The sequence below is a fragment of the Salvelinus namaycush genome, chromosome 23, assembly GCF_016432855.1.
Source record: "Salvelinus namaycush isolate Seneca chromosome 23, SaNama_1.0, whole genome shotgun sequence".
Taxonomy (NCBI): Eukaryota; Metazoa; Chordata; class Actinopteri; order Salmoniformes; family Salmonidae; genus Salvelinus; species Salvelinus namaycush.
This window is the reverse complement of record NC_052329.1, coordinates 36189332-36210205: the sequence shown is the minus strand read 5'-3', so window position 1 is coordinate 36210205 and position 20874 is coordinate 36189332. Positions and strand designations below refer to the sequence as shown.

The 20874-nt window shown below is 44.4% G+C and overlaps 1 protein-coding gene across 1 annotated transcript; it reads right to left on the bottom strand.

Annotated features, from left to right (window-relative positions):
* Window positions 1-192: 192 nt before the first annotated feature.
* LOC120018813 (HHIP-like protein 1) lies at window positions 193-14834 on the bottom strand. The gene is made up of 9 exons (XM_038962026.1): window positions 14340-14834; window positions 7632-8278; window positions 7299-7442; window positions 3460-3788; window positions 3193-3319; window positions 2846-2991; window positions 2351-2432; window positions 1848-1930; window positions 193-1724 (listed from the first exon to the last, which is right to left on the bottom strand). The coding sequence occupies exons 1-9, from the start codon at window positions 14625-14627 to the stop codon at window positions 718-720; spliced, it is 2853 nt and encodes a 950-aa protein (XP_038817954.1). The 5' UTR covers window positions 14628-14834; the 3' UTR covers window positions 193-717.
* Window positions 14835-20874: the final 6040 nt, after the last annotated feature.

The window sequence follows — 20874 nt, the reverse complement described above, 5'->3', positions numbered from 1 at the left end:
ACGCAGCTCGGCTCGTGTATAACTACAACCTATTGGCAAGTCGGACATTTCTGAGTTTCCTAGTTCTGACTAGCACGTGAACGCAGCATTAGTCTTCTGGATAACAGTGTAGTTTAATCTGGTTCTCCATGGGTGATGCAGTATGCTTGACTGAGTAGAAATGAGGAGCAGGATTTGAAATTGAAATCTCAGTTTATTAACCTCAAAGGCACCCTGTACCCTGAAAACAGTTTACAAATATAATCTGTCAAATTAAACAATAATAAAGCACACAATGTCCAGCATTTTCCTCACTTATATCATCATTATTATTATTTTGACTGATATCACTTTTTTTGTATTAAAAAGATAAAGAAAACATATATATATAGATGTGATTATCAATTCATACAATGTAAAAAATAACAAGGTTTTCAACAAAATGTATTCCTTTTTTCCCAGCAGAGGGCAATATTGTAAAGTGATATACATTTTTTCTGGCAGGGAGGCAAGTGAAGGGAAGGGTTGCTGCCTCTGAAGTGAAGTATCAGAACGTCTAGTCTACAATCAACAATTGTTGTTAATCATCATGAATTCGTGTGTGTGTTTACATGAGTATGTGTGGGCGAGTAGAGGGGTGAGATGTGTCTGACCACAGTGGAAGTACAGTACATAGAGGACGTTTCTGTTCAAGCACAGGAGAGTAGTAATGATCCTTTGAGGACATCCTTTGGCTCATTATTTATCCTCGTCGTGGTGGTAGCCACACACCACCCCCACATCCTCATCGTGTGCACAATTGTGCTTGCCCACCTTTGCCCGTTTGCAGTCCAGTAACGTCCTCTCTGTGCCCTCACACTCCACATCATCTAGCAGGATACTGCCACTGCCACCCCCCAGCTCTGCCCGTTTAGCCACACGCAGGGCTACAGGGAAGCCTAGTTGCTGGCAGACCACCGTAGCCGCTTTACTACTAAACAAGTCATCACACACTGTGCCCCACTCCCCCCGTATGTAAATCTCCACCCGCCCACGGTCCGACAGCTGCTCTGCACTGATCAGCCGCACCGACCCAGCCCGATGCTTCCGGCGCCGTTTGGAACCCCGGTTCTTCTTGTTGACCCGGTTCCCTGTGGAATGTTCTATCTTGTCACTCTGGCCTTTCAGGAACTTGTCCTGGGCCTTTGAGAGAGGGGAGTTAGGCCTCTGGGTGGTGGGCTTTGTTGCAGCTGTCCAGTACGTAGGCCTTGGTGTGGTCTGGGGCCGATTGGTCGTAACTCCTAGTGGAAAGGGTCTGACTGTGGCGTGTGGTTGTGGTCGGGTCAAGGGTCGTGCTGTTGGTGGAGAGGGCCTTCTGGCCCCAGTTGTCAACAGTGGTCGGGGCTTCGGGGTAACAGTGGGCCTGGTGTAGGACAACGACGGTCTCTGCCGGGAAGGAGTGGTGGCATGACCTGGCCTGGCCGTCATTACCTGCCTCCATGAGGTGGTCAAGGCAGTTGTAGCGGTACCAGTAGGCCTCTGCTGCATTGAGGTGGGGTTGGAAGGTGTTATTACAGGTTTAACAGTAGCCCTTATCGTTGCAGGTTTAGCAGTAGCCTTCGGGGTTGCAGTTGGAGGTGTGTAGGTAGGTCTCGTCGTCGTGGAGCGCATGGTGGTCGGAGGAGTACGGAGCGTGGTGGTAGCTGTTGTTCTAGCCGTAGTAGTGGGCGCAGCGGTGGTCGTCGGCTTCTTGTCAATGACAAACTCTGTAGAGAGGAAGTCAAGCGAGAGAAACAGCCCTTTAGAGAACTCCAACTGACCAAGATGTGTTGCACTGTGACTCACGATAGCCTGCAAAGGAACGCGTGTTTGTTTGTGGTGTCACTTACCCTCCTTTGGTTGGAAGTGAATCAGCTTGCCTTTAATCTTGACAAGAGTTGGCTTGAAGCTGCACTTGCCTGGAGGTGCTCTCCTAGATGGTGAGAGAAATCCATCAAACAATCCATTTATTTTAATGCCGCCCATTACAACTCTATCTCTTACTAATACAGTATAGAGTCATTTGAATCATACATTATCATAACCACATGAAGAACAGTTCTATCATTGATAAGCACATTATATTCAGTAAATTGCCGTTAGGGTAAAAGATTTAGCAGATATTCCCTTAGCGTGACACAGAGCGATTACATTAGCTGATTACATAGTTAAAGTAAGAGATGTACTAAACAAACACAGAGGGATTGAAGACCACATCAATAATTGGATGGACAATAAACATTAGTATATCTGGCAAAGGTATGTCTGTTTTGGGAATCTGCCATTAATCCGAGATAGGGATGAATTCCCAGAGCCACTTGGCTGTTGGGACACTGTGACCCTTGTTTAATACCTGGATGGATCCACTATCTTATAGATCACCCCCGCTCTGGCAGACGCACTGGGAGCTCCCGTTGCCAGGAAGTACAGCTCCCCTAGAAACAAGAGGAAAAAAGGATCTAAGACCCAGCACAAAGATATGCAACACTTTCAAAGTGAAATCAAGACAGCCCGTTTCTTTTGAACCCCTTCCCACTCTACTCAAATCAGCTTTGAAGTCAAGTATTCTGAAAGAGTTTGCTTGTTGAGACTTATCTGAAGCTAAAGAGCATGCACTAAGTGGTACAGCACTGGGTTTGAACTGGGTGTGTTATTTCTTTATTTCTGTTCAAAAGCAGCAGAGGCTCATCATGAAATAACTCAGAGAAGCAGACAATTTTCCATGGTTGTCTTGGGTGACTGAATTCACAAGCAGCATGCATCCCCTAATGGCCTGTTCATGTACGGATCAGTACGAACAAAACACAAAAAAGACAGAAAAACATGCAAAGCTAGTTGTCAAGGTTACCTGCCTCATCTTCAGCAAAGGATATGATGTATTTGTAATAGCTGTTGATAAGTTTGGGGAATCGGCACGTCTGGTCTTTTCCCATACAGATCTCCTTGTACTCCCACTTCCCAGTGTTTTGGTTCTCCTTCAGTGACATCAGGCGCCTAGGCAGACAAGGAGTCACTCAGATTGCGCATGTGTCAAGTGAGTTTTAGGGCATTTGAAACATTTGTCAATGATCTTTCAATTGTAAGAACATTTGTGTATGAACTTTTTTTCTAGGCATGACAATCTATGATTTTTTTTGGTGCATTTTAATCAGTATAACATTGGATAAATGTTGGTTATGTTGTATAAACACACACCCACTCATGAAATCCCCGAATATGTAGAGGCCATTGAGATTAGGCATCTGGCAGCCGCGGTATATGTAGCCTCCAGTGACAGACTTCCCCAGTTTGTGGGGGTAAGCAAAAATAGGCAGGATGTCATCTGAGGAGAAAATATTTTTACACTGCTTATTAAGGGATTGAATACATATCTGAATCTCTTCACCAAATAATGAATTGATTCTTCATAGAGAATCAGCCTGCCACCTCTACCAAGTTCTGTTGGAGGAATAGCCTACTCACCAAGAGAGGAGTTGCGACACAGCCTGTTGTCATAGCAAGAGAAGCCCTCCTTGGCTCTCCAGCCATAGTTGCCACCCTTGACGATGAGGTCCACCTCTTCAAACTTGTTCTGTCCCACGTCCCCGCAGAATAGTCGGCCACGGCCCTGCCTGGTGATGAGGTCGCCCCGGTCGATGGAGCAGCGCCACATGTTACGCACCCCGTAGGCGTAGATCTCAGGCAGCGAGCCCTTCTCCCCCAGGAAAGGATTGTCCGACGGGATGCTGTAGGGTTCCACGTCATCGTTGTGGTCCACATCGAGACGCAGCACCTTGCCCAACAGAGTGGACCTACACACACATGGGTTTAACTGAGTTGTACTCATAGGAAAATGTGTGAGTATTTTAGTGTGGGCTTCTGTCATTGTTTTTCATTTGTGTATGTGTATCCAACCTGGTCTCAGAGCGTTTTGTATTATTCTGTATGTAAATCTGAGACACTCCTTTTAGTATGATATGTTCCAAATTACAATTGGTATTATATGTTACGACTTTGCAAAATGTACAATATGTTAGGAATTTGCTAAATATACGACATACAAATTCTAGCTAGGTGGCAAGGTGGCTAACGTTATATAGGCTAGGGGTTAGGGGTTAGGGTTAAGTTTAGGAGTTAGGTTAACGGGTTAAGGTTAGGGTTAGCTAACGTGCCAAGTAGTTGCAAGGCAGCGAAGTAGTAAGTCGTTGAAAAGTTTCTAATTAGCCAAAATGCTAAAGTTATCCGTGATGAGATTCGAACTAGCAACGTATGGGTTGCTAAACATTACAGTCATACCAACTGTAACGTGTCATACTAATTTGAGTGTCCCGGATTTACGTTTACTATGTTACGAGACCAGGCTGGTGTGTCACAACAGTCATCAAAGACATTTACGATTAATGAAAGTTATAGATGCACAAAGATCATGCCCCCAAAGCATTTTTTTAGGAGGAATGATATTTATGCCTCTGTGACTTTCTCACTCATCATTATTCACGATTCATTCATGATTATCTGTAATCATGGTAACATCCACATTAATGAAGAAGTGTTCAGAAACATATTCTATTCTTATTTACAATAAAACTGACTCCAATGACATAATACATTATTTACCATTAATTTCTACTAGGCATAATCCGAAACACAGCCAATGCAAACTGCAAATGCATCCAACAAGTTTGTAGGGTCACAAGCTTGATGCAGTCGTTGCGTGCTAAGAATATGGGACCAAATACTAAACTTTTGACTAAATTTAATACACTATAAGTGAATTTGTCCAAATACTTATGACACCTTCAAATGACACCTTCAAATTAGATACACAAAGTGCTTTCACTTCTAAATGATAAAACAGATATGTATGAAAATACCCTCAAATAAAAGGTGACATTCTGTAGTGTCACCTCATATAAAACATTTGATCTCAAATCCAGAATGCTGAAGTATAGAGCCAAATGAATTGTTTTAGATTCACTGTCCAAATAAATACATAGGGGATTCTCTCTCTCTCTCTCTCTCTCTCATATACTCATATACTCATATATTCATATACTCATACTATTATGCGGCCCACAGCGTCTTGTGTAAATATTAGCCTTGGCACGGCCCAAAACCCTCATATCCCTGGCCTTCCACTCATTGGCTGTCAAGAAACCCTCTGCTCATCTTTCTTCTCCTGGGATGAGCTGAAAGGGATGTTTCCACCCAATGCAACTCAATACAATACCGCCCCCGAGATAAAGCTGTGATGTGTAGAACCCTCTATTTCGGCATGCATAAATTCTGCTATCCACTAGAGCTACCCAACTATGAACTAGACATAACCCTCTTCTGAGAATAACGCATAACAAGGTTGATTTAGAGCACCTGCTCTTACTCATGCCACTGTTGAAGTTAGGAGGGTGGGCTCATTGTTATGGCTGGAATAGAATGAATGGAACGGAGTCAATCATGTGTTTTCCATATTTTTTGTGATTCGTTTGATACCGTTCCATTTATTTCATTCCAGCCATTACAATGAGCCCGTCTTCCAATAGCTCCTCCCACCAGCCTCCTTTTACATCTACATCGTAATATTCTGAACAGAATAGCAGAAATTCTAACTCCATTCAGGTCTTTAAAAGGAGTGGTAAACGTCCCTTCAAGCTCAACTATGCAAGACTGTAGTGATTATCACATGGTAAGAAAATGCCCGCCATCGCTCAACAACATTCTCCATAAATATTTAGCCTGGCACAGCAGGTCCAGACTCTGGCCACTGACCAAAGCGCTGTGGGGGTGGCACTCACAACCTGACTGGTACTGCTATGCCCTGTCCTTGCCCATGGTTCAAAATAAAATGCATTCTAAGACACAGACTGTCCAGAGCTCAGTGGTGTTTTTCCTCAAAGAAGGTTTTAGAGTTTCTCATAATATCACTGTGTGTACAATTCTGTCATGGTGTTATAACTATAGAGGCAGGTCACTTTCAGCAAAATGTTTTGGGCTGCCTTTGAGTCCTTTCTGAATGGCCCTGTGACACTATGTAGATTCTGGACACTGCCAATCCCTGCCCTGGCCCCTGCCAGGAGAAAGCTAAACAGTGCCAAGGCTAATATTGTGAACAACTGTACTGTCTGTCTACATGAATGTACACATAGCCTTGAGCTGAGTGTTTGTCATGTCAAATGCTCAGGGGTTGAGGTCATAGATGGCGATTCTCTCCCAATGTTACCAAAGCGTTGGCGCCATTGGCAAGTCAGGTCATAAAATCGCACTTTCATAAATAGCTGCTGAGTGGCATTGCTGAAGGTCCTGTATAAAGTTAATTGCGCTTCAATCCATAAATTTGTCACTCTCTCAATGTCTAGAGCTTGTCAATTTCTAGTCAAAGTTTTTAGTAAAAGATTCTTCTACCCTCCGGAGTCAATTCATCTTCTGGAATATTAAACTTGTTTATGACAAGTTGACAACAACTCAGACACAAATTTCATCTAAACGACGTGTATTAGTCAAACATGAATATAATAATTACTAGACATTTACCAGGGCAACAGGATTTTCCATTCTTTAAAAATAGAATCATATATCACTATGTTATCATATGAGAACGTCACATAATTTGGCAATTGAGTAATACAGTTTACAAACCCACTAAAATACTAATTGTGCCCTGTGGTCCCTTTACTGTAGCTTATATTTACATCAACAAAGATGTCACGCTATAGGTTAAACTTTTTGAACTCCTATTTTTCCAGATTTCTTTTATATTAAATAAGTATACTATGAAGAGCCAGATGTATCACATTAAGCGTTTCACTCCACTACTAACTATAATTGTCACTTCTACTCCCTCTCCGGCGCTCGAGGTCGGCAGTCTGCTGATTATTACGCACACCTGTCACCATCGTTAAGCACATCAGCACCTCATCCGACTCACCTGGACTCCATCACCTTCCTGATTACCTTCCCAATATCTGTCACTCACTTTGGTTCTTTCCCTAGGTGCTATTGTTTCTGTTCCAGAGTTCATTTTGTACGCTACCTGTGTTTCTTGGTTTGTTCTATGTTCATTTAGTTATTAAATAAACTCCCTGAAATTGCTTCCCGAATCCCAGCGTACACATTGCAATAATACTCCAACACCACTGCTTAGGTGTCCTTTGTTGAACTATATCTTCAACTTTAAAAATGTAGGTCTCTGAAGCAAACATATCATTCTGACGTTCAAAAAACATCAACATGGGGTGAAGGCTAGATATACACTAAATTACTAAATGTCACCCCTTAATTTGTTTCCCCTGAATTAGTTTTGAAATGTATAGAGCACAGGGACTCACTTATTCTGGGAGTTCCCAAACTTGCCAAAGGGGTCCCCTGCTCTTCCCCCATCGCCGATGAAGATATAGAGGTAGCCATCGTGCCCGAAGAGAAGCTGGCCCCCGTTGTGGTTCGAGGCAGGTTCCACCACTTCCAAAATAGTTCTACAAAGAAAACCACGCATGACCAAACATCACTAAATTCTAAATCTGATAGGATGATTGTAGTTGCAGATCTTTATTTCAAATCTGCTGATTTGTATTGTTTCAAAATGTCAAATACATGTATGTGAATGAGCCCATGACACCACAGGTTCTGATTCAGTCCATGTCATTTGGTGATACTTCTCTTACCTCTCTGAGGAGTGATCTAGTTGGTTCATATCGTCAGCGGACAGTGTGAACTCACTAATGCGGATCCTCTCCTCCTTCTTCACAGACACAGAGTAGTAGACATAGGCCTTCTGCACCAGCGTGAAGCGCGGGTGGAGGGCCATGCAGAGGAAGCCTCTCTCATCCCCTGCCCAGGGAGAGGTGAGCACTGCCTTAGTCAGGTTGAGGAAGGGCCGGTCAATACGGGAGCCGTTGGACAGGTACGTCCACACGTAGCCCAGCTGCTCGGCCACAAAGAAGCGGTGGGTCCCGTCGTCGGCGTGGACCATGGCCACCGGGTTCCTCAGGCCGTTGGCCACCTCCTGCAGGCACAGCTGGAGACAGCCCTCAGGGTCCGCCCGAACATCTCCCAGGTTGGCGTTGAGCCTGTCGTCGGAGAGCACGTTGGGGTAACAGTACTCCCTGTCTTTGAGCTCCAGGAAGTTACAGAACTTATTGCGGTCCTCCTCTATGCCCACCGTGGCGTTGTTGTCGGTGAGCAGGCTAATGGTGTAGCGGCACTGGTGCCAGAACTCAGAGCAGTAGTCTCCGCACAGGCCTGGCAGCTCCCTCATGGGTGTGTTGGCATCCTCAGCATCGTACAGGTGGGCAGAGTAGGGAGAGCACTCCTGCAAGGATGAGGAAAGCTTGTTTGAAAAGTGGCAGAGGTATTGGGGCTCGGACTACACACGCTTATGAGCAAAACTTAGTAGATCTACCTTGTCGGCTGATAACTTTCATAATGAGCTACCACTTAAACTGTAGGCTATAGCCACTTTGTGTAATCTCATATTGAAACTTCAAAAGCATAGTCTGCATGTTAATGCTATGTCATGTCTGTTCATGATACTGTGCAGCTATTTTCATGATGAACTCTCCCTACGCTTGTAAACATTTGAAATTCAGCGTGTCCTCATTTCCTCCCAGTACTCACCAGACCAGCTGGTAATGACTACTCTGGCTATAAATAAGACCTGTTTAAATGCATCTTGGAACATCCAATCCCTTATTAACTCAAAGCCACACAATTACACCCATTTTGACACTGGTAAACCGTTGGGACAATGATGCAAAACATATAAACCACTGTAACAGCTGGTACTGAAATAAACAATTCTGTTACAAAAACTCTGATTAATAATAGAATGATTCCAAGTCTTAAGCAAAGGGGGCATAATGTGTTCTGGAGTTCTGCTGAGTCATTTTTCATTTCTTTCCATTTAAATCTGGGATATGCTCTCTCAAAAGGTGCCATCAAACAATGCTCAAAAACTCTACATCAAAGCGTTTAACATCAACAACACTTGGCCACCTCAGGGTTTAAATCTGTTGCTGACCATAAGTTGCAGGGTGAATTATGCAAATCACATGATTCCCAGGCAGTGACGTTAACAAAAAGGGGACAATCTGGAGGTGGTATGTGTTACGCACAGCCACATGTCTGAGTTGGGGGTACAGTATAAAACTAGTAGGTAAGAACTGACAAATGTGGGCATATACAGTGGGGCAAAAAAGTATTGTCAGCCACCAATTGTGCAAGTTCTCCCACTTAAAAAGATAAGAGAGGCCTGTAATTTTCATCATAGGTACACTTCAACTATGACAGACAAAATGAGAAGAAAAATCCAGAAAATCACATTGTAGGATTTTTAATGAATTTATTTGCAAATTATGGTGGAAAATAAGTATTTGGTCACCTACAAACAAGCAAGATTTCTGGCTCTCACAGACCTGTAACTTCTTCTTTAAGAGGCTCCTCTGTCCTCCACTCGTTACCTGTATTAATGGCACCTGTTTGAACTTGTTATCAGTATAAAAGACACCTGTCCACAACCTCAAACAGTCACACTCCAAACTCCACTATGGCCAAGACCAAAGAGCTGTCAAAGGACACCAGAAACAAAATTGTAGACCTGCACCAGGCTGGGAAGACTGAATCTGCAATAGGTAAGTAGCTTGGTTTGAAGAAATCAACTGTGGGAGCAATTATTAGGAAATGGAAGACATACAAGACCACTGATAATCTCCCTCGATCTGGGGCTCCACGCAAGATCTCACCCCGTGGGGTCAAAATGATCACAAGAACGGTGAGCAAAAATCCCAGAACCACACGGGGGGACCTAGTGAATGACCTGCAGAGAGCTGGGACCAAAGTAACAAAGCCTACCATCAGTAACACACTACGTCGCCAGGGACTCAAATCCTGCAGTGCCAGACGTGTCCCCCTGCTTAAGCCAGTACATGTCCAGGCCCGTCTGAAGTTTGCTAGAGAGCATTTGGATGATCCAGAAGAAGATTGGGAGAATGTCATATGGTCAGATGAAACCAAAATATAACTTTTTGGTAAAAACTCAACTCGTTGTGTTTGGGGGACAAAGAATGCTGAGTTGCATCCAAAGAACACCATACCTACTGTGAAGCATGGGGGTGGAAACATCATGCTTTGGGGCTGTTTTTCTGCAAAGGGACCAGGACGACTGATCCGTGTAAAGGAAAGAATGAATGGGGCCATGTATCGTGAGATTTTGAGTGAAAACCTCCTTCCATCAGCAAGGGCATTGAAGTTGAAACGTGGCTGGGTCTTTCAGCATGACAATGATCCCAAACACACCGCCCGGGCAACGAAGGAGTGGCTTCGTAAGAAGCATTTCAAGGTCCTGGAGTGGCATCGCAAGTCTCCAGATCTCAACCCCATAGAAAATCTTTGGAGGGAGTTGAAAGTCTGTGTTGCCCAGCAACAGCCCCAAAACATCACTGCTCTAGAGGAGATCTGTATGGAGGAATGGGCCAAAATACCAGCAACAGTGTGTGAAAACCTTGTGAAGACTTACAGAAAACGTTTGACCTCTGTCATTGCCAACAAAGGGTATATAACAAAGTATTGAGATAAACTTTTGTTATTGACCAAATACTTATTTTCCACCATAATTTGCAAATAAATTCATAAAAAATCCTACAATGTGATTTTCTGATTTTTGTTTGCTCATTTTGTCTGTCATAGTTGAAGTGTACCTATGATGAAAATTACAGGCCTCTCTCATCTTTTTAAGTGGGAGAACTTGCACAATTGGTGACTGACTAAATACTTTTTTGCCCCACTGTAGCTGCTAAAAGGAACATAAACAAAAGCATGTATGAAATGCCTTAATTTAAACTAAATGTAAGATATGTTACGTCATGGCACATTGTGAGGCCCATTTCTTTAACGTACTGTATCTGTGACCAACAGATGCATATCTGTAGTCCAAGTCATGGGAAATGCATAGATTAGGGCCTAATAAATGTATTTAAATTGACTGATTTCCTCATATGAACTGTAACTGTAAAATATTAGAAATTCTTGCATGGGAGAGGTGAGCAAAGAGTTTTTCAAAAGTTATCTCTCTGGATTTCGCCTATCGGATAGGATTAAATGCATAGAAATAGAATGATTAGAACGGGTTTCCCCATTCAAGTCAATAATTTGACGGCTCTATTAATTCTATTTCTATGCATTTAATCCTAATCCAGATAACTTTTGAAAAACTGGGCCCTGGTCATTGTTTTTTGTCATATGGGTGTTGACTCCTCTGGCCTCTACTGCAGGCAGCCCTGATAATGCAGTCACTTAGCCAACTGTAAAATTCTGTTTAAATTCTTTGTAAATACTGTGTTGGATGGGATGGGGAGCCCTGAAAACAGCAATCCGTCAAACTTAATTCCACATGCCTTTTGTTCACAGAGATGGCAACCAGATGTTACAGTACCTTGCAAAAGTATGCATCCCCCTTGGCGTTTTTCCTATTTTGTTGCATTACAACCTGTAATTTAAATAGATTTTTATTTGGATTTCATGTAATGGACATACAAAAAAAAAATCAAAATTGGTGAAGTGAAATTAAGAAAAAACTACTTGTTTCAAAAAATTATAAAAATAAAAAAATTGAAAAGTGGTGCGTGCATATATATTCACCTCCTTTGCTATGAAGTCGCTAAATAAGATCTGGTGCAACCAATTACCTTCAGAAGTCACATAATTAGTTAAATAAAGTCCACCTGTGTGCAATCTAAGTGTCACATGATCTGTCACATGATCTGTCACATGATCTCAGTATATATACACCTGTTCTGAAAGGCCTGAGTCTGCAACACGACTAAGCAAGTGGCACTACGAAGACCAAGGAGCGCTTCAAACAGGTCAGGGACAAAGTTGTGGAGAAGTATAGATCAGGGTTGGGTTATAAAAAAATATCTGAAACTTTGAACATCCCACGGAGCACCATTAAATCCATTATTTAAAAAAATTTAAGAATATGGCACAACAAACCTGCCAAGAGAAAGCCGGGGGATCAGGCAAGGAGGGCATTAATCAAAGAGGCAACAAAGAGACCAGAGAAAACCCTAAAGGAGCTGCAAAGCTCCCCAGTGGAGATATGAGTATCTGTCCATAGGACCACTTTAAGCCGTACACTCCACAGAGCTGGGCTTTACGGAAGAGTGGCCATAAAAAAGCCATTGCTTAAAGAAAAGAAATAAGCAAACACGTTTGGTGTTTGCCAAAAGGTAAGTGGGAGACTCCCCAAAAATATGGAAGAAGGTACTCTGGTCAGATGAGACTAAAATTGAGCTTTTTGGCCATCAAGGAAAATGCTATGTCTGGTGCAAACCCAACACCTCTCATCACCCCAAGGACACCATCCCCACAGTGAAGCATGGTGGTGGCAGCATCACAGTATGTCTTTCATCGGCAGGGACTGGGAAACTGGTCAGAATTGAAGGAATGATGGCTGGCACTAAATATAGGGAAAATCTTGAGGGAAACCTGTTTCAGTCTTCCAGAGATTTGAGACTGGGACGGAAGTTCACCTTCCAGCAGGACAATGACACTAAGCATACTGCTAAAGCAACACTTGAGTGGTTTAAGGGGAAACATTTAAATGTCTTGGAATGGCCTAGTCAAAGCCCAGAACACAATCCAATTGAGAATCTGTGGTGTGACTTAAAGATTGCTGTACACCAACGGAACCCATCCAACTTGAAGGAGCTGGAGCAGTTTTGCCTTGAAGAATGGGCAAAAATCCCAGTGGCTAGATGTGTCAAGCTTATAGAGACATACCCCAAGATACTTGCAGCTGTAATTGCTGAAAAAGGTGTCTCTACAAAGTATTGACTTTGGGGGGGTGAATAGTTATGCACGCTTAAGTTTTCTGTCGTTTTTTAGTCTTATTTCTTGTTTGTTTCACAATAAAAAATATTTTGCATTTTCAAAGTGGTAGGCATGTTGTGTAAATCAAATGACACAAAACCACCAAAAATCTATTTTAATTCTAGGTTGAAAGGCAACAAAATTGTAAAAATGCCAGGGGGGTGAATACTTTCGCAAGCCACGGTATGTTACAAATTGTACATTTTATCGTGGAAACAACCCTAGACTAGTACTACCACACGCACACCCACAAACACTGTGAGAGTAAAGAAGGACAGTAGTAAAATGGTTAAGTACACGGTGCAGGGTGAGCTGGTAGGGTTAAAGCTGTGTGTGTTGGTTTCCTTTCCTCCATGAGTCACCAAAGTCAACATAAATACACTCAAAGAAACCTCTAAAACGGCCCTCCTTCCAAAAGGGGTGGGCAGTAATGAGAGAGTGCACATGTGCCACATCGTATAGGACAACCCTTCAACGTTCCACGTTGCCACGATCACTGTAAATGTGAGACTTCTCTGCTTCCAAAGTTGGGAAGGAGGTATAGGATAGGCTGTATTTAGTTAAATGGTTGACGTCAATGTTACTAATTGTTTTGTAACCCAATAGTCAGCCTTAATCCTACCACAAGTAGATGGTATAGTTCCTTCAACTACTTCAGCTGGATTCAACTCCTCACCTCCCTCTCCCTCCTGCCCTCCCTCCCTATCCCAGTGGAAATATGATACTGTATATCCTGTTCAGTGACCAGAGAGGAAATCCATGTTTGGCTGGAGGTCAGTGGGCCTCTTGACAGATCACAAGCATCCCCCTGTATCTTTGATAACTGTCTGGACAAAGGGCATGATTGAGCAGAGTTTACCCTGGCTAAGTGGCCTTGGGCATTGGGTCGCCAGCCACTGACCACACTGCCTGTACCTAAGCATGGCTGATAGGAGAGCTGAGAGCTGAGCACAATAGCTAATTTCCACTGGATCCAAAACCAAACAAAGCTGAGGACACGTTCACATGGTCTGCAATTCTCTTCATTGGAGAGGAGAACAAATATATTCCATCCAGTAGTGATGTTGTGGTACTGTGGTTCAGGCCCCAAAATCCATCATTGGTAACAGTACTGTCGTATCTCATGGTTGAACAGACAAGTCAACGCTTGACATAATCCCTCCAACTGTAATTTGTTCCAATCTACAGCGTGCACATTTGGAAAGGCCTGGGGTATGTAATTATCATGATGTTCACATACATTTCAGTAATGAAGGGGGTGTCAATTTGTAAAAATTTGAATTAAATATAGTTTCATGAAATATGATAGATTAATCTGTATAAAATGTTTTATATCCTGTGATGAAATAGAATTTTATTACAAGTGAAAATGTTTTAAAAACATGCCTGAAGATAATCCATTCTACAAATGCACTCTTAGGAAAAACAAGGTATTATCTTTTTGTGGAAAGTTTTAGATAAGGAGGCATTAGCTAACATCCGACTACTGACAGACTTCAATTTACCTGACAGAGGATGGTGCGTATGTATTTCGCACAGGTCATGTAACCCGAGTAGTCAAAATAGTCCATGATCTTGTAGAAGTTTTGGGAGATCTTGTCATCTTTCTCAAGGTCACAGCAACCAAACTTGGCGTACTCCTTACAGAAGACCAGAGGCTCCCGTGGCTGGAAGGGGGGCTTGTAATCCAGGCACTGGGGATGGGTGTTCCCATGTCGGGGTGCGTGTAGGACCAGTAGGACCAACAGCCAACGGGACAGCAGCTCAACTCCCTTTACACTTACCCTGCTCATTGCAATAGTAGTTTACCCTGCCACCTGTAGGGCTAAGTAATGGAGAGACGCAAAATTCCAAAAGGTCTGTGTGTAGTGGTGATTCTGTCCCTTCCCCCTGGTGCCTGACTGTTGGAGAGCCTTCCTATGTTTGCTCTGGACATGTGCTCTTTCGCGGGACAAAAACGAACGGTGGCGGAGAGCAACAGGCCCTTTCATTCAGCAGTCCGCCCTGGCCAGCCACGATGCTTCCACTCTCCACTCAGAACCTATTCCCTCCCTCCTTCTGCTCCCTCCTCCCCTTACTCTCCCTCTCTCTTCCTCTCCCTCGCTCTCTGTCTGTCCTCCACAGACACATGGCATTCTTTCCCATTGCGGCCTGTCTATATCACCCTGCTGTAGCTCTCCTCCCCCCTCTACATACTCAGCCTTTTCTCTACTTCACACACACCTCCCTACCCTGCCTCAGACAGATTCACTGAATGACTCAGGACGTGTGCTGAAAGAAGAGAGCAATGGATCCTCCACACACCACAAACAATGGCATAGCCTATAAGAAACTGTATGTATATGATGGATTATACATGGATAGTGCTCATGTGTTTAATACAGGCTACTGCTGTTATTCAACAGGCATTTGTAAACCACTTGGTGATATGAAATTGGTCTAAAACCAGTAGACATCAACTGAAAATCTGTCCTAAAGTGAATTGAGTCTAACGATAAAAGGTGAGACAGCCTTTGAATTGGCTTTCTGCTGAATGTTGTGTCCTAGACCTACAGGGTATACAAATACCAAAGACATATGTCTTTCATTTGGACTCAGCCACCTCCCTCCCATGTACTTGGCTTCAGATCTGACATATTTGCACAGCACATCTTAATTTCTCTGGTAACATCATAGGAACTGTTTTTATTTCCTCTTGCAATGACATATTTTGAACATGTGGATATTAAACCATCTGCTTCCGGATAAATAAGTACAGCCCGCTATTATTAGAGGAAAGGCTGGATAAGAAGCCCATTAATCAAATATTGATTATTCAAACCGGTATCTTTTTAAATTTCTTTTCCACTCAGACCTTTTCAGACCTCGCATTGCTGTCCGTGTTTAGTGCTTTATTGAGGTGAAACGGCTGTGAGTCAGAGTGAGTCAGAGAGAGTTCATCTGCTTTCTGAGAATTGTACTGCCTCATATCAGTAAGCCAAGTCTCTTAAACACTTCAGATAGACAGAATTAAGACGTAGATTGGGTCATGACTTTTTGGAAAGGCTATCAAATTATTTTTATAATAGGCTAGTAGTCTGTAGGGTGTAGTTTGTCTTACTGTACCATTTGGAAATACTTCTGCCATTGACAAGTGGTGCAGTCTATTCCTGCATGTACAATGATAAAACTTAATTTCAAAGAAAGTGTTAAATGTTACAGAATGCTATACTTAGGGAGAGAGAGAGAAAAAAAGCAATGTCTCATCTGAATGAAAGAAGCCTGGTGTTTGAAGGTCTGGACCTGGAGACAAGGACAGTAAATCAAATCAAGAGTGCAAAGCCTGTCATCAAGGCAAAGGGTGGCTACTTTGAAGAATCTCAAATCGCAAAAAAATATTTTGATTTGTTTAACACTTTTTTTGTTACTACATGATTCCATATGTGTTATTTCATAGTTTTGATGTCTTCACTATTATTCTACAATAAAGAAAAACCCTTGAATGAGTAGATGTGTCCAAACTTTTGACTGGTACTGTATATACATATATATACAGTGGCAAGAAAAAGTATGTGAACCCTTTAGAATTACCTGGATTTCTGCATAAAATGGTCATACAATTTGATCTGATCTTCATCTAAATCACAACAATAGACAAACACAGTCTATTAACATTCACAGTGTAGGGTGCAAAAGTATGTGAACCCTTGGATTTAATAACTGGTTGACCCTCCTTTGGCAGCAATAACCTCAACCAAACGTTTTTGGTAGTTACGGATCAGACCTGCACAATGGTCAGAAGGAATTGTGGACCATTCCTCTTTAAAAACTGTTGCAGTTCAGCAATATTCTGGTGTGAACCGCTCTCGAGGTCATGCCACAGCATCTCAATCGGGTTGAGGTCAGGACTCTGACTGGGCCACTCCAGAAGGCGTATTTTCTTCTGTTGAAGACATTCTGTTGTTGATTTACTACTGTGTTTTGGGTCGTTGTCCTGTTGAATCACCCAACTTCTGTTGAGTTTCAATTGGCGGACAGATAGCCTTACATTCTCTTGCAAAAGGTCTTCATCAACATGGGAATTCATTTTTTCGTCAATGATTAGATTAGATTCAACTGTATTGTCATTGAACAAGTACAAGTACAGGACAACGAAATCTAACCAGAAGTGCAAATAAGAGTACAACAAATGTATAAGTGAAACAATTAAGTACAATGTATATTACATTTACATTACCTTTAAGTCATTTAGCAGACGCTCTTATCCAGAGCGACTTACAAATTGGTGCATTCACCTTATGATATCCAGTGGAACAACCACTTTACAATAGTGCATCTAACTCTTTTAAGGGGGGGGGGGGGGGGGGGGTTAGAAGGGTTACTTTATCCTATCCTAGGTATTCCTTAAAGAGGTGGGGTTTCAGGTGTCTCCGGAAGGTGGTGATTGACTCCGCTGACCTGGCGTCGTGAGGGAGTTTGTTCCACCATTGGGGTGCCAGAGCAGCGAACAGTTTTGACTGGGCTGAGCGGGAACTGTACTTCCTCAGAGGTAGGGAGGCGAGCAGGCCAGAGGTGGATGAACGCAGTGCCCTTGTTTGGGTGTAGGGCCTGATCAGAGCCTGAAGGTACGGAGGTGCCGTTCCCCTCGCAGCTCCGTAGGCAAGCACCATGGTCTTGTAGCGGATGCGAGCTTCAACTGGAAGCCAGTGGAGAGAGCGGAGGAGCGGGGTGACGTGAGAGAACTTGGGAAGGTTGAACACCAGACGGGCTGCGGCGTTCTGGATGAGTTGTAGGGGTTTAATGGCACAGGCAGGGAGCCCAGCCAACAGCGAGTTGCAGTAATCCAGACGGGAGATGACAAGTGCCTGGATTAGGACCTGCGCCACTTCCTGTGTGAGGCAGGGTCGTACTCTGCGAATGTTGTAGAGCATGAACCTACAGGAACGGGTCACCGCCTTGATGTTAGTTGAGAACGACAGGGTGTTGTCCAGGATCACGCCAAGGTTCTTAGCGCTCTGGGAGGAGGACACAATGGAGTTGTCAACCGTGATGGCGAGATCATGGAACGGGCAGTCCTTCCCCGGGAGGAAGAGCAGCTCCGTCTTGCCGAGGTTCAGCTTGAGGTGGTGATCCGTCATCCACACTGATATGTCTGCCAGACATGCAGAGATGCGATCCGCCACCTGGTTATCAGAAGGGGGAAAGGAGAAGATTAATTGTGTGTCGTCTGCATAGCAATGATAGGAGAGACCATGTGAGGATATGACAGAGCCAAGTGACTTGGTGTATAGCGAGAATAGGAGAGGGCCTAGAACAGAGCCCTGGGGGACACCAGTGGTGAGAGCACGTGGTGCGGAGACAGATTCTCGCCACGCCACCTGGTAGGAGCGACCTGTCAGGTAGGACGCAATCCAAGCGTGGGCCGCGCCGGAGATGCCCAACTCGGAGAGGGTGGAGAGGAGGATCTGATGGTTCACAGTATCAAAGGCAGCCGATAGGTCTAGAAGGATGAGAGCAGAGGAGAGAGAGTTAGCTTTAGCAGTGCGGAGCGCCTCCGTGACACAGAGAAGAGCAGTCTCAGTTGAATGACTAGTCTTGAAACCTGACTGATTTGGATCAAGAAGGTCATTCTGAGAGAGATAGCAGGAGAGCTGGCCAAGGACGGCACGTTCAAGAGTTTTGGAGAGAAAAGAAAGAAGGGATACTGGTCTGTAGTTGTTGACATCGGAGGGATCGAGTGTAGGTTTTTTCAGGAGGGGTGCAACTCTCGCTCTCTTGAAGACGGAAGGGACGTAGCCAGCGGTCAAGGATGAGTTGATGAGCGAGGTGAGGTAAGGGAGAAGGTCTCCAGAAATGGTCTGGAGAAGAGAGGAGGGGATGGGGTCAAGCGGGCAGGTTGTTGGGCGGCCGGCCGTCACAAGACGTGAGATTTCATCTGGAGAGAGAGGGGAGAAAGAGGTCAGAGCACAGGGTAGGGCAGTGTGAGCAGAACCAGCGGTGTCGTTTGACTTAGCAAACGAGGATCGGATGTCGTCGACCTTCTTTTCAAAATGGTTGACGAAGTCATCTGCAGAGAGGGAGGAGGGGGGGGAGGGGGAGGAGGATTCAGGAGGGAGGAGAAGGTGGCAAAGAGCTTCCTAGGGTTAGAGGCAGATGCTTGGAATTTAGAGTGGTAGAAAGTGGCTTTAGCAGCGGAGACAGAAGAGGAAAATGTAGAGAGGAGGGAGTGAAAGGATGCCAGGTCCGCAGGGAGGCGAGTTTTCCTCCATTTCCGCTCGGCTGCCCGGAGCCCTGTTCTGTGAGCTCGCAATGAGTCGTCGAGCCACGGAGCAGGAGGGGAGGACCGAGCCGGCCTGGAGGATAGGGGACATAGAGAGTCAAAGGATGCAGAAAGGGAGGAGAGGAGGGTTGAGGAGGCAGAATCAGGAGATAGGTTGGAGAAGGTTTGAGCAGAGGGAAGAGATGATAGGATGGAAGAGGAGAGAGTAGCGGGGGAGAGAGAGCGAAGGTTGGGACGGCGCGATACCATCCGAGTAGGGGCAGTGTGGGAAGTGTTGGATGAGAGCGAGAGGGAAAAGGATACAAGGTAGTGGTCGGAGACTAGGAGGGGAGTTGCAATGAGGTTAGTGGAAGAACAGCATCTAGTAAAGATGAGGTCAAGCGTATTGCCTGCCTTGTGAGTAGGGGGGGGGAAGGTGAGAGGGTGAGGTCAAAAGAGGAGAGGAGTGGAAAGAAGGAGGCAGAGAGGAATGAGTCAAAGGTAGACGTGGGGAGGTTAAAGTCACCCAGAACTGTGAGAGGTGAGCCGTCCTCAGGAAAGGAGCTTATCAAGGCATCAAGCTCATTGATGAACTCTCCAAGGGAACCTGGAGGGCGATAAATGATAAGGATGTTAAGCTTGAAAGGGCTGGTAACTGTGACAGCATGGAATTCAAAGGAGGCGATAGACAGATGGGTAAGGGGAGAAAGAGAGAATGACCACTTGAGAGAGATGAGGATCCCAGTGCCACCACCCCGCTGACCAGAAGCTCTCGGGGTGTGCGAGAACACGTGGGCAGACGAGGAGAGAGCAGTAGGAGTAGCAGTGTTATCTGTGGTAATCCATGTTTCCGTCAGTGCCAAGAAGTCGAGGGACTGGAGGGAAGCATAGGCTGAGATGAACTCTGCCTTGTTGGCCGCAGATCGGCAGTTCCAGAGGCTGCCGGAGACCTGGAACTCCACGTGGGTCGTGCGCGCTGGGACCACCAGGTTAGGGTGGCCGCGGCCACGCGGTGTGAAGCGTTTGTATGGTCTGTGCAGAGAGGAGAGAACAGGGATAGACAGACACATAGTTGACAGGCTACAGAAGAGGCTACGCTAATGCAAAGGAGATTGGAATGACAAGTGGACTACACGTCTCGAATGTTCAGAAAGTTAAGCTTACGTTGCAAAAATCTTATTGACTAAAATGATTAAAATGATACAGTACTGCTGACTGGTGAAGTAGGCTAGCTAGCAGTGGCTGCGTTGTTGACTTTGTTTGAAAGTGTAGCTGGCTAGGTAACCTCGATAACTGGCTAGGTAACCTCGATAATTACTCTAAACTACACAATTATCTTAGATACAAAGACAGCAAAGACAACTATGTAGCTAGCTAACACTACACTAATCAAGTCGTTCCGTTGTAATGTAATAGTTTCTACAGTGCTGCTATTCGGTAGAAGTTGGCTAGCTGGCTAGCTAGCAGTGTTGACTAGGTAGGAGAACGGTGGCGCGGCGGACGAGAATAGCTGGCTAGCTAACCTCGATAGTTACTCTAAACTACACAATTATCTTAGATACAAAGACAGCAAAGACAACTATGTAGCTAGCTAACACTACACTAGTCAAGTCGTTCCGTTGTAATGTAATAGTTTCTACAGTGCTGCTATTCGGTAGAAGTTGGCTAGCTGGCTGGCTAGCAGTGTTGACTAGGTAGGAGAACGGTGGCGCGGCGGACGAAAATAGCTGGCTAGCTAACCTCGATAGTTACTCTAAACTACACAATTATCTTAGATACAAAGACAGCAAAGACAACTATGT